This window comes from Vigna unguiculata, chromosome 3, assembly GCF_004118075.2.
Source record: "Vigna unguiculata cultivar IT97K-499-35 chromosome 3, ASM411807v1, whole genome shotgun sequence".
Classification (NCBI taxonomy): Eukaryota; Viridiplantae; Streptophyta; class Magnoliopsida; order Fabales; family Fabaceae; genus Vigna; species Vigna unguiculata.
In genome coordinates this window covers 8,202,755-8,216,106 of record NC_040281.1, presented here as the reverse complement: position 1 = coordinate 8,216,106, position 13,352 = coordinate 8,202,755, and the positions used below count along the sequence as shown (strand labels likewise).

Here is a 13,352-nt window from a genome sequence, read left to right as displayed (position 1 = left end):
GAACTTTATTTAAAAGTGTTTTAGAGTTGTTAATAAAAAATAATGTTAATTGAAAAAAAAATTGAATAGTTGTATATATTGATATTTTATTACATCATATTTTAATAGTATTTTTTTTTTAAAATTTATATTTCAAATAACTGTATATTTTTAAAATGTGTAAAATCAATAATTTCTATAAAAATGTTTGAATTGGTTTAAAAATAACAATTATATAAATTCAAATGTAAAATTTTTAAATAATTTTATAACAATTTAAAACAAATAAATTTATAATTTGGAAGCAATATTATATATAATAAAACTATCAATTTGAATAAAAGTATTGAATGTAATAAAAATATTTATATAACATTTATACAAAAATGAATTTTTGTTTCAATCTGGAGAGGGATGAAATTGCAAAATTTTAAAAAAAATTGAGATCAAATAAAAACACAGGGACTAAATTGGGATGAAGACAATGACACATGACGTAACAGTGACACATGATACCGATTTTGTCACATCACACTATTAGTGTCATGTGACACGATGTAAGCCTGACATGTGGTAAATTTATAATTAAAAAAATATACAAACTGACACGTGATACCTTTTTTAACATTGTTAGTTACAATATATTAATGGAAAGAGCATGATTCATTTTTCTAAATAGGAATCAAATTGAGACACCTAAAAAAAACCAAATCAATATTTTCTTACAAAAATAGGGACCTAAGACATAATTTAACCTAACCCAAATGTTAGATTATCTTATATTATTTTATGCTTTGAAGATAGTAATTAGTAATATCTTTTAAACAATTAAAATATCTATAAATGTGTAATCTAATGTTAATTTTTTTATATATGTTTTTATGATGGTCTAGCACACCTATTTTTAAAATACATATTTTCTACTTTTTTAAGAACAAAATAGTACTTTAAATTGCTTATTTCCTAAACTCTAATTTTTTTTTTTATGTTCTTCATTTCAATCTTGTTTCCTTAATTTTATCTTATGACAATTTAGAATATCAATTTTGTTTTCTTAACTACCCGGAGTAGAGTATGTGATGGAAGAAAAACACAAAATTAGAGGATTTTCAAGAAGATTGACCAAATTTTAACGGGTGACGCTTTTAATGGTTTAAGGCCAATTTAAAGAAATGAACCACATTGACTTTATTTAAAAAATATTTAAATTCAATTAAGTAAAAAAAATAATAGAGTCAAGGTGAATTATATGTCTAAATATAAAGACTAAATTACTAGTTAAGCCAATTTTAACAATTATTAATTATTTCAAAATCATCTCTTCTAGAACTTTTAGAAATAGATTATTGGAGAATTTAAGAACTTTGCTTACATAGATAATCTATCGTTGATTGAAATTGTTGAAAAACATATATAAATTAGAGATTAAGTCAAATTATATATATTACCTCAATTACTGATAAATTTTGTAAAATTAAATTAGATTTAAATTTTACCATTTTGAAACGAAATTGTTGAAGAACATACATAAATTAGAGATTAAGTCAAATTATATATATTACCTCAATTACAGATAAATTTTGTGAAATTAAATTAGACTTAAATTTCACCATTTTAAAACACTATTAAAGTCATTTAAAGCATATTCTAATCAAATTTGTTAAGTCTTGTGTCACCTGGGTTTTCCTAATCTACATTTGAGATGTTCAATAACTAAGAAAATTGTTATTTTGCTAACGAAATTAGTGAAGGAAAATATTTATCACTAATTTGTAAGAAAATGAAAAAGGAATAAATTCATATGTTGTTCGTAACAAAATATCTACATATTTATCAGACATACATTTGTGACTAATCATTCTTAATTAAAATATACTAAATAAAATTATTTTTAATTTAAATATTTAAAAAATTTGTTTATTTAAACTCAACAATTTAGTATAATTTTAATATTAAATTTAGTGTTTTTGAATAATATTCAAATTTGAAGTTATAAAAAAAGTAACACATTATGTAAATACAAGAAAACTCTTAAGTCCAATGAGAGATCTTTACCAATAATTTTGGGAAAGAAAAATAATACACTCAATTTATATATTAAATCATTGTTATTAATAGAAAAAAAATAATTGAATCGTTAACATCATAGGTGAAGAAATTGAATTTGTGTTGTTTTCATCTTCATATCTAATTTCTTTTTTATTATTTTAAAAAAATGAATTTATACTTTTATATTTCATAAGTATACCTATTTCAAACTAAAAATTAAATTACATAAATCTAATTAAATATTAAGGGACATAATTATTAAAAGAAAAATATATAATAATAAATTCACAATTAAAAATAGGTTATGAAAAATCATCATATAAAAATTGACTTTTTTCTTTTATTATGTTTATGAAAATTCACTCTTCAAAATATTCATGAGGTAAAAAAATATGAAATATTATTTAGTATGAAATGAGACAAAATAAAGTTGTATTACATTTATCTTTTCTTTCTTCCGTATGGAACAAAATAAAATAATAATCGAGAATAAAAGTAATAAATTGTATTTTCTATCTTTATTAAGGAACAAAATAAATAATCATCGAGAATAAAAATAATGAATTTATATTTATTTTTTTCTAAAAAAATCACGTAAAATGTGAAAAATAAACATAAAAAACCAAGAAATAAAAAATAATAATTTATATTTATTTATTATATTTAATTTTATGTTTTACGTTCGCTAACCTATAATAACGAGAGAAGAAATAAACAAAAATTAAATAATTTTTTTCTTAATTAAGGATAAATTGAAAAATGTATTTAAAAATGATACAAATATACCTAAATAATAAATGAGATGTTATAGATTATATTTCTATAAAAATAATATAATTTTAGAAATGAATAAAATTTATTATTAGGCTTGAAACTTGAAATTACTCACAATAATAATAATAAAAATAATAATAATAGCTTACATTTTACAAGATATTATAATTAAAAACTTAATACTAATTAAAATATTTATTTTTTAAAATAAATGTTTTAATTTGTTTTGGATTTTTATGTAATTTTTTTATATGATAGTGTTATTTAATTACGGTTATACTAGTAGAAAATCAAGTTGTTAAGAAAAAACAAAAGATCAATAAAAAAATCCAGATAAATTTTAAAATATTAATAAAATATTTTTTTTAGTTTTGTATATGAAATAAAAAAATTTATAAACTAATAATTCTATATTTATGATTTTAATCACGAAAAAAAAATATATATGTCTATTTGTTTCAATTTAGTATCAATATATGTTTATTTGTTTCAATTTAGTACTCAATTTATTTGTTTCAATTTTATTCAAATATTTTTTTTAAATGGAGAAATATTGTATCTCTTTTAAGACAAAATTTATTATTTATATAAATGTTATATTGATATTTGTTACTAAAAATGAGTTATAAAATTAAGTATTGAAATTTATATTAAAGTTAATGGTAAAAGTCATGAATAACATATTTGTAAGTCATTTTTTATAACAAATATAAATATAACATTTATATAAATAATAAATTTGGTGGAGACACAATATTTCTCTATTTTGTAAAAAAATATTCAGACAAGATTGAAACAAATAAATTGGGTACTAAATTGAAACCAATAAACATATATGGGTACTAAATTGAAATAAATAGATACATGTGGAGACTAAGTTGAAATGAAGACACTTGCCAGGTACCTTGCCACGTGTCACATCAAGGATTTGACACGTGGCAAAAAAATTAAAAAAAATTAAAAAAATTAAAAAAAAGTTCAAAAAATTAAAAAATCTAGAGGCTGACACGTGGCAAAGTAGTAACGTCGTTTGTGAAGATTTAAGGGAGGGTACTACATTGATGCAATAATTAAAATTGGGTACTAAATTGAGACAAAGTTCAAAATGGGTACCATTTTGAAATTTTCGAACCAAAATGGGTATGATCCGAGTAATTAACCCTATTTTTTATATACGTGATAAATAATTTTGGTGTAAAGTCTAAATACCTTTTACTTTATTACTTCTTTTTTATTTACGAAAAGTTGGAGAAATTTTGTAATGAGTGTCTTGTTCATATTCCTCGCAATCATAAAGTTAATTAAAGTAATTCATCTATTTTTATTTTGTTAAATTTTTAAAATAATATTTTCAAGTTATTGTTAATAATTTTGAAATTCTTTATATATAGTTTATTGACGAAAACATATATATATATATATATATATATATATATATATATATATATATATATATATATTGATAATATTTAACAAGGTTAAATAAGGGGAAACAATTAACGTCTATAAACTATAAAATGTTTTATAAAAATGATTATCAATTTCCTCTCCATTATTCCCTCCATTCCTTTTGATACACTTTCTAATATTATTTTACAGAAACAACAAATATAACAAGATTTCTTGATTCTAATAAAATAGTTGAATAATTTTCTATTTTTCCCATTTTTTTCCATTTAAAACCATACGTACGTGAGTAAATTATTTAAAAAATTTATTATACGACCCAAAAGTGTTATAGGAAAAAAAAATGTCACTGAAATACCTAAAGAGATAAATGAAAAGAAGCATTTTTTTTTCCTTCAAAATTAGTGCTGATAAAAAAAAATGGAGGGAGTGACATTTAGTAAATAATTTCAAAAGTTAACATAATATATAAAAATGTAACTCTAATAGTTTTTAAACAATTAAAGAGAACTAGTGCAATGAAAGAAAATTAACTTTCAATATAACGTACTTCAACAAAAAAAAAAAAAAAAAGTGCAATGAAGCATTAATTAATTCGAGTGAGTGGGGGAGGAACACAAGAACATAATTATCAGAGACAGCTGAAATTCATGCATGTCTTTAAGAAAGACATTACATGGAGATACTGAACATAAAGAAGGGTGAGAGAGGGAGCATACATTGATTATTTAACAGTTATCCGTCACTCTCATATTCATACTCAAACCAGTGAAGTGAGGAATTTCACAGTGCAAGAAAATGGTGATCCAACACATACATAGTATTAGTGAGTTTGTTTTCACCTTACAAAGTGATTTCATCAGACAGTGCACTCACAGCAACTGCATAGGCCCATGACTTGAGATGTTTTTTCATGGCCACAGCATCATCAAGCGGAGGCATCTTAGTTTGGTGCTGAATATGAAGCATCTCATGATGTTTCAACGACTCCTCTTCAAGCTTATCAAACCACAAATCAACCCTTTCATCAACCACATTGTTTCCCAACTTCCTTCTTTTTCTCCTCTCTCTTTTGTTTCTTTCCCTACCAGTTTCTGACGAAATAATCCCTCCAAACTCGTCACACTCAGGGGTCAAAGTCTCCACCTTTCGATGCTGGTCTTGCTGATTCACAAGGAATGAGGTAAAGGGTTTCTGGAAATCTCTGTGGGGGGATTCTTGGGCATTGATTGAAGGTGAAAATTGATGAGTGAAAGGGGTGAGAGGGTGATGATGAGTGGAGGCAAAGATGTTAGTGTAGAACCAGAGAGAGTCAAGAGTTTGTGCAACCCGTGAACCATCCATGGCTACTACTGTATGAGCAGAAATGTGAACAGGGCCAAGACCATGCAACATGTGAACTAGTTTATACAGTAAACGAGGAAGCTTGTTGAATAATAAATGCGGGGGTTTTATATTCTTTTGCAGAGTTCAAATGTGGAAGTGCACTATTTCAGAATGCCAAAAGAATCAGAGTGCAACATTGTCGTTGCGTGTTTTTCAAGAGGACCATAATGCCCTTCGCTCTCAGCTGTGTTTCGGAACAATTCATGGCAAAACAGATCATGGTCGAAAATAACTTTGGTTTCTGTATTGTTTTCAATAATATGATAACACAAGTTTACCGTTATGTGATGACAAAAAAGTATATATGCAGTGTCAAAATTCTTCAATATACGTCTCATCCTGTAAAAAAACCAACATTATTTTATTAGATTTTCATTAAAACTACTTCAAATTCCTATATACCATAATTTGTGATTAATTAATAGTAAAATAATGTTTATATATATCGTTTATATGTATATGTATAAGAAAAATGATTTTCTCATTACTAAATTTTGAAAATTTTATCTTTTTCAATCAACTCGTTTTCTTTGTCCATGAATAACTCTTTATGTTATATAAATTTAATAACTACATTCACAGTATAAGATAGTTTAATTGTAAATCGATATTAATGTGACTTGTCCGGAAGCCTCTACAGTAAAAAGAAAAGGGAAAAAAACAGTTGAGAAGCTACAAGATATTATTATTCAGTGATTATTACTTCACGAAGTTTAATGCACCAACATGTGGTTCTATCACAACCAGTCTTTTATGTAATATTCCTTATGTTTACAAATGGTGGTTTAAAAAAAAATGTTAAGATTTTAATGTTTAGAAGTAAAAGTAGATACTATAATTATCATTACCAGTGAAGATTGCATGTGTGTTATTTTTATAATTTTAAAAATAGATATAAATAATTTTTGAAGTTTTGTTAAAAATATTTATTTATTTATTTTGTAAATACTTTTTTTACTTTAAAAATAATTAATTTAAAAAATTGAATAAATTAAATAATTAAATCTAACATAGCGGTTGCTTATGATAAATCAATTATTTTAATCTGAAAAAATGACTATTTATTAAAAGACAAAAGTGGAAATAAAATGTGAAATGAGGCATCTTTCATATATAAAAGTATAGATAGTTATTTAATTTTCTAAATGATAGTTTCTTTTAACTCTTTTTCTTTATATATATTTTTTTATGTTTTTGAAACTGAATTTAGTTTGCGGGTAAGTTTTTTGTTTAGTTTTTTTTTTCATTTTTTCTTTCTAGTTATATATATATATATATATATATATATATATATATATATATATATATATATATATATATATATATTGCAACTATAAAGTATATCATTTAAGTATTTATTTTGTTGCTCAAGTATTGAATGTTTTTTACTCAAGTTATGACCTGTAGAGGTTGAGTAACAACCATATTACATTAGTTCTATCTTAAAAATTCTCATCCCTTAAGTGACAAGTAAATGATGATGAAATGAGGTAGTGGATTATTAAAGTTAATAATTTTATGCACAAAGTGATGTTGCATGAGTGATAATATAATACTTTAACTATTAAAAGTGAGTTTGATTTTTTCTTCATCAAAAGTTAAGATGCTCAAAAGAAAAAAAAGTTATATCAATTCTATTGCTTGTATTGAAATGATGTTTAAATAACATATCGAATTGCAAGTGAGTATGTATCATGTAGTTATTGATACGAAATGTATATTGAAAATAATCACTATAGTGACATCTAATGCATAAATGTATTATGTAAGTAAACTTTAGAGATATTACCTAACAATTATGATGTATGATATTCCTATTAAACTAGGAGTTTCATTAGATGTCTTTTTTAATTTTTGTACATTAAGTTAAATACATAAAGTTATTAGGTGATGAAAGTTAATAGAGATTTTTTACATTAAGTCAAGAATGAAAAGTCATTATATTTGAAATTGATATTGATAAATTTAGGCCGTGAGAAATAAAATAAAACTTAATATATTTAATTATAAATTTAAAAAAAATAAATAAAAGGAAACTACACCAGCCTTCATTTACTCGTAGATATGCTACTTCTAGTTGTAAAAAAGACCCCAACAATTATATCCAAACGACTAACAAAAAATAGATTGAAATGTAAAACAAGACTTAACATTGTACGAAAAACGCTTATAACAACAATAATCCTATTTTTCTGTAAGATTACACCATCAAAATCTTGAATTGAGTTTCGAACAACACATAAAGTGGGTTTAGAAAAACAATTTTTTTTAAAAAGATTACTTCGATCAACAAACATAATCAAAATATAGTTAAATTCAAATTGATATCACTTTGATTTAATTATTATTAAGATTAGAAGCATATATCCACTATTGGTATTTTTTAACCAAGAAACTTGGGTACAACATGGTTTTCATGTAAAAAGTTTTGATAACTTTTGTTTGTATTTCAATAACAAAAAATTAATCCATCTTTAGACAACCAATTAAAATAATTAAATATTATGAAACACCGTATTTTTTTCATACTTTACTTCGATGAAAAACATTATTTTCATTTGTTTTTTTTAATTAATCTACTTCTGTTCCCTTATGTTTTTAATTTTTTTTTCTTCCTCCCTCTTCTTCTCTGTCAATAAGAGACCACAAGAAAACGCATTTTATCTTTTTCTTTCCTTCGCACTCTCACCACTGAGACCATACTTCCCTCTATCCTTCTTACATCTTCTCAACCCTCTGTAAGTTCTCTCTCTCACTCTTTCACTTCTTATATTATATTTCATGTAGGATTCATGATTCATCTTTATTTTATTTTCATCTATCTCTCTCTAATGGTAGTTGTTTATTTAATTAAATGTTGGGTTGCACCGGGAAAATGTGGTTATCTTTACCCTGTTACACATTTCCTATGTTTACAATTCCTAATCAAAATTTGATGATTTAGGTCTACCCATCATCACTGAAACCTGAAAAATGTCTCTTGTAATCCCCTCATCCTCTGCAGTCCCTTTGCATTTTTCTAAATTGGAGATTAACAGTTTGAGTTCCCACCAAAAATTTGCCTCTAATTTCTTCATCCCTTTTCATCATGAAGTGGGCTTCTGTTGCAAACCAAGGCATATCGGGGTCCACGTGAGAAATGAACCGAATGTTCTTCATAAGTATACAGTTAGGTCTAAGGGGTTTGATTTTGAGTCGATTGACAATGAGACCTTGAGTTTTGATGACGATGATGTTGAAGATATGGGGTCGCCTTGGGAAGGTGCTGTTGTGTACAAGAGAAATGCCTCAATTTTACATTTGGAATACTGCACTACCTTGGAGAGATTAGGTCTAGCAAAGCTTTCAACCGATCTCTCAAAAACTAGAGCTGCTGCTATGGGATTGCGTGTTACCAAAGCTGTGAGAGACTTTCCAAATGGTACTCCTGTTCAGATATCTGTAGATGTGACCAGGAAGAAGAAAAAATTGAGGCTTGATGGGATCATAAAAACTGTCATCACTCTTCTTTGCAATAGGTACTCCCTTTAATTCATGAATTGGCATTGCCTACTTTCAAGTGCTTTTGCAAATATTTTTTTTATCATGTCTTAGTTTAGCATTTTCCCTGATTTTACTCTGCTTCATCTTTATTTTGACAATGATAATTAGTTCAGTTTCTCATAAGTTAAACAGTAAAACTATTATGATGGAGTATATTTTTGCATTACAGTAATGATTGTCTAGATGCTCATTTATGCATTATTATCAATTTGTTTTGCATATCAATCCATCTAATATACCGTAAAAATGATAATAAGGCAGGAATAGATCATCCCTTGACACCTGATACCAGTCTTAGGTTTAGATATTGACTTACTCTCCTCTCTCTTCCCTTTCTTTAGATTAGTTAAGCCCAAAACCATATAGGATTTTTTCTTAACAGGAATAGTTAAGTTGCCTTTTATCTCAAGATTAGGAGTCACAACCTTTTTAATGATGAAAAAATAATCATTCATCAATTATTGCCGGGAGATCCTCCTTAGTTATAAAGGCCATTCAGAATTGCCGTGCAGTTCCAACATTCTATTGGGAACTGGATAAGAAATGGAAGGAAGGCAAAATTCCTTTGTTGATTGAGTGTATCTCTAAAGAATCTTGATATTTAAGAGACAGGCCTCTTCCTAGTCTCAATTGTATTTCATCAAGTGACAACTCTGCTTGTCAACTTCATTTCCTATTTATGGAGGAAGCTACTATAAACCTACCCTCGATAAGCCTATTCAGTTGAGAGGCCCATTCCCCTTCTTTCTTGAATAACCCCTTCGTATTTCTTTGACTAACTAGCTCTTCTAAATAATTACTAACATACCTAACTGGCTGACCTATTGATACTTCGCCCCTGAACATTCACGTTGTCTTCAAGGTTAACAATATATTGTTGCAGATAATAAAATTCTATTAACTAGGGTCTCACAACATAAAACATGATACGATTTGCAGTTCATCAAATTACTGAAATTTCTCTTAATACCTCTCCATTCCTCTGAATTACTTTGATCTCTCTTGGTCTATTGTAACTACATAAGAAATTAAGGAAGCCAAGTATGTTGTTGTTTTAATCGGAAGGACATATTGTGTTGTTGTATAAGTTAAGGGAGGTTTGTAGAGGGTAAAAGAAGGGACATGTAACAATTGAAATTAATTTAAAGATTAGGGAGTGTGAGTGTAATTCGCCCCATTTTTATTGTGGTCCGTGGTGGAGTGAAGTGCAGAGGTCTTACTGAGGAAAATCCAGAAGTTTCAATTAGCTAATGGGTTTAAATTACTTTGGTATAAAATTTGATGTTACAGACTTTGCTGACATGGATATTAGTTATCAACTTCCTCTTCACACCGTTCAATATTGGTCATGCTCATTTGTGCATCATTTAAATTGGATGGTCATAAACATCCTCTTCAAACTTTTTAGATATAACATTGGAAGCTTTAAATCCTGAAATTGATTACTTTCTAACTTCCATACCACTCTGTCCTTCACTGAATCAAACCAGATGCTTTCACTGAAATGTAACTGCATTCAACTTGAATTTGAACTTGACTTAGAACTTTTTGTTCTACCTTCTATTCTCTTCATTGAACTGTACTATTATCTAGAATGAACTACTAGCACATCTGCTTCCAAGATGTAGAGTAACTAACTATATTTATATGCTTATCCCAAAACCTTCTGAATTTCCAGTTCGATACAAATGCTTTATTTCCAATATTATCACCCCCTCCTTGCATGCCAGAAGTGGTAAATGTGTAATTGTTGTTGATATTCCTTCGACAATAGGTTGACCTCTGTCACCTAATTTTGAAGTGATATGCTATGACTGGCTTGTTTTTTGAAGAATAATTGCTTGTTACGTAGTTGTTTTGCATTATTCATCTCCATTGATTAAATCTCACACCAATGCTCCATTAGGTGTAACATGGAAGATTCTTGGGTAGCTGAAGTAACATGATATGTCATAAGTTTACAGTAGCTGCTAACAGGTTAATTCCTTTAGCTGTCTGGATGCCGTTCATCGCAAGTACCATTTTATATTGCGTTCACCTGACTTAGTTATCGAGTATCTTTCTGGATAATTATTTTAGTGTTTCATCAATATATGAGGTATCAAATAGTGTAAATATAATACTTTCATTCAATGACTTGTTGAAGAAACCAAAATGTAGGCCAGAAAAAAAAAATATTTGTCATGTCCATGTGAAAGTAAAAAAGAAAAAGGAAAAAAGGTCATACCGAGTATGCCCCTGTCATGTTCAACAATGCATTACTTCCGCAACATAGAATTTCTTATTTCCATGTGATTTTCTATTGAAGGTGTTGCATGCCATCTGCTGAGAGCATATTCTCTGAGTTCTCACTTTTACTCACTGACGAACCCATTGAAGAACCAGAGACTATTGATATGGGCATTATTTTTGGGGAAGAAAAACTTACAAACGGTGGTAAGGATGACGATGATGACGATGCACTTATTGATTTGGAGGACCAATTATATTTTCCTTCACAAGAGAATCAAATTGACATTTCAAAGAACATAAGGGACAGGGTGCATCTTGAGATTACCATGAATTCAGTATGTGATCCTGGGTGCAAAGGCATGTGCTTGAAATGTGGCCAAAACTTCAACACTGGCAACTGCTCTTGTAGCAAGGAGGAAGTAAAAGAAAAAAGCTATGGCCCGCTTGGAGATTTAAAAGAGAAGATGCAGTTGTAGCATTTATGAAGTTCATGCAGTATTTGCTCAAAAATTCTGTATCATTATGTGTAGAAGTTCTGATCTTGATGGATTTTTTATGTTCTGACATTCTCAAGAGCCTAGCAAGGGCTCTTGAATCCATGGTCATTCATGGCATGGATGATAGATGTTATAGATATATGCATGGTTCATTTTCTAGTAGCAGCTACGCCTCAAAGCCTGTCTCTGGTATTAGCATTATCTAAATCTCCTCTTACTTGGATTTTACTAAGATAGTTCGATTTAAAAGATTAGAAGAAGGTTGCAGTGATTTGCGTATTAATTGTCATCTTTTTCTGATGTCAATTCTTGTATACTTTTAATTTTAAAACATATTTAAAAGAGTTTGATATTCTTTTTGGATTTTTTAATATGAAAAACGTTTTTAATACACTTCTTTACAGGCTGTCATGGAAATCTTAAGGGAATTAAACTGTACACACGTTTTTAACAAGAAAAAGTCAAATTATGGTGTTATGCCCCATGTATGAGGAGAGATTTATCTTCAGCTCTCCTATTTAGATGCGTGCATAAATTCTGCAGACACAAGACTCACATGAAAATAAGAATGTGCAAAATGAAGGGAGTCAAGTAAAGTAATCTTATTAAAATGATATATTTTATTTATTAAACCAATGACATAATATCAACAGAATTAAAATAGGCATATGTATGACAGAATGATTACTATAGAACATAAGCGACTCTTTTGTTTCTATTTGCACATAAAAGGAAAAATGTTTGAGTTTACAGGGGACAAATGCATTTTTTTAAACTAATTTCCATTGATTTTATCAGATTCAGATAAATCAACACTAAATGCTTTATTCTTTTATAATTTTAATTTACTTACATATTTTAAAATGTTGGTTTGATGCTCAATTTAGATTTCATATTTTGTTCTCTAAAATAAAATGTTCTGTTGCTAACCTTATTAGTTATCGGTTAATATTATTTCACTTTGCAACTTGCACAATTTTTATATTTTTATGAATATGTGCTTTTAATTTTATTTCTTTTATATTTAAGTTTTTATTTATGTTTCTTATCTCTTGGAAGTAAACACTTAAATCTATTAACTTACGTGTGTGTGTATGTTAGTATGTTAATAAATTAAAAACTCATTCAATGCTCATATGTAACAAACCAATGAAAAATACTTTTCAATATAATAATACTTTTCAATTATATATCACATTTTATTCGAAAAATAAACAAAATAAAACAATAATTATAAATTATTTGTAAACAAATGATATAATAATATAAAAAATTAAATTTCATGTGAAATTGGTTTTCATTATCCAGTAAAACACATGCAAAGAAACGCATGTGTATAGAAATGTTGTGTATAGAATATGGGTTCACTAATTTTATTCATATTATACTCTATCATACTTATATTATAAAAAGATGACTTAATTATAGTTTGGATACTATAAGTTTGGGAACTTTCGGTGGAGTTCGTATTCATTTTTTGTGGTA

General features: G+C 27.1%; 1 protein-coding gene across 1 annotated transcript; it reads left to right on the top strand.

The window, feature by feature from the left end:
• Nucleotides 1–8,203: 8,203 nt before the first annotated feature.
• Nucleotides 8,204–12,222, top strand: LOC114176090 (large ribosomal RNA subunit accumulation protein YCED homolog 1, chloroplastic). The gene is made up of 3 exons (XM_028061004.1): nt 8,204–8,333; nt 8,540–9,113; nt 11,447–12,222. The coding sequence occupies exons 2-3, from the start codon at nt 8,569–8,571 to the stop codon at nt 11,844–11,846; spliced, it is 945 nt and encodes a 314-aa protein (XP_027916805.1). The 5' UTR covers nt 8,204–8,333; nt 8,540–8,568; the 3' UTR covers nt 11,847–12,222.
• The last annotated feature ends 1,130 nt before the right edge of the window (nt 12,223–13,352 follow it).

Bases quoted from the DNA above. Each gene is read 5' to 3' on its own strand.
- LOC114176090 (XM_028061004.1), top strand. From the start codon at position 8,569: ATGTCTCTTGTAATCCCCTCATCCTCTGCAGTCCCTTTGCATTTTTCT. The intron at 9,114-11,446 runs GTACTCCCTTTA...TTTCTATTGAAG, and splicing joins ATCACTCTTCTTTGCAATAG to GTGTTGCATGCCATCTGCTG.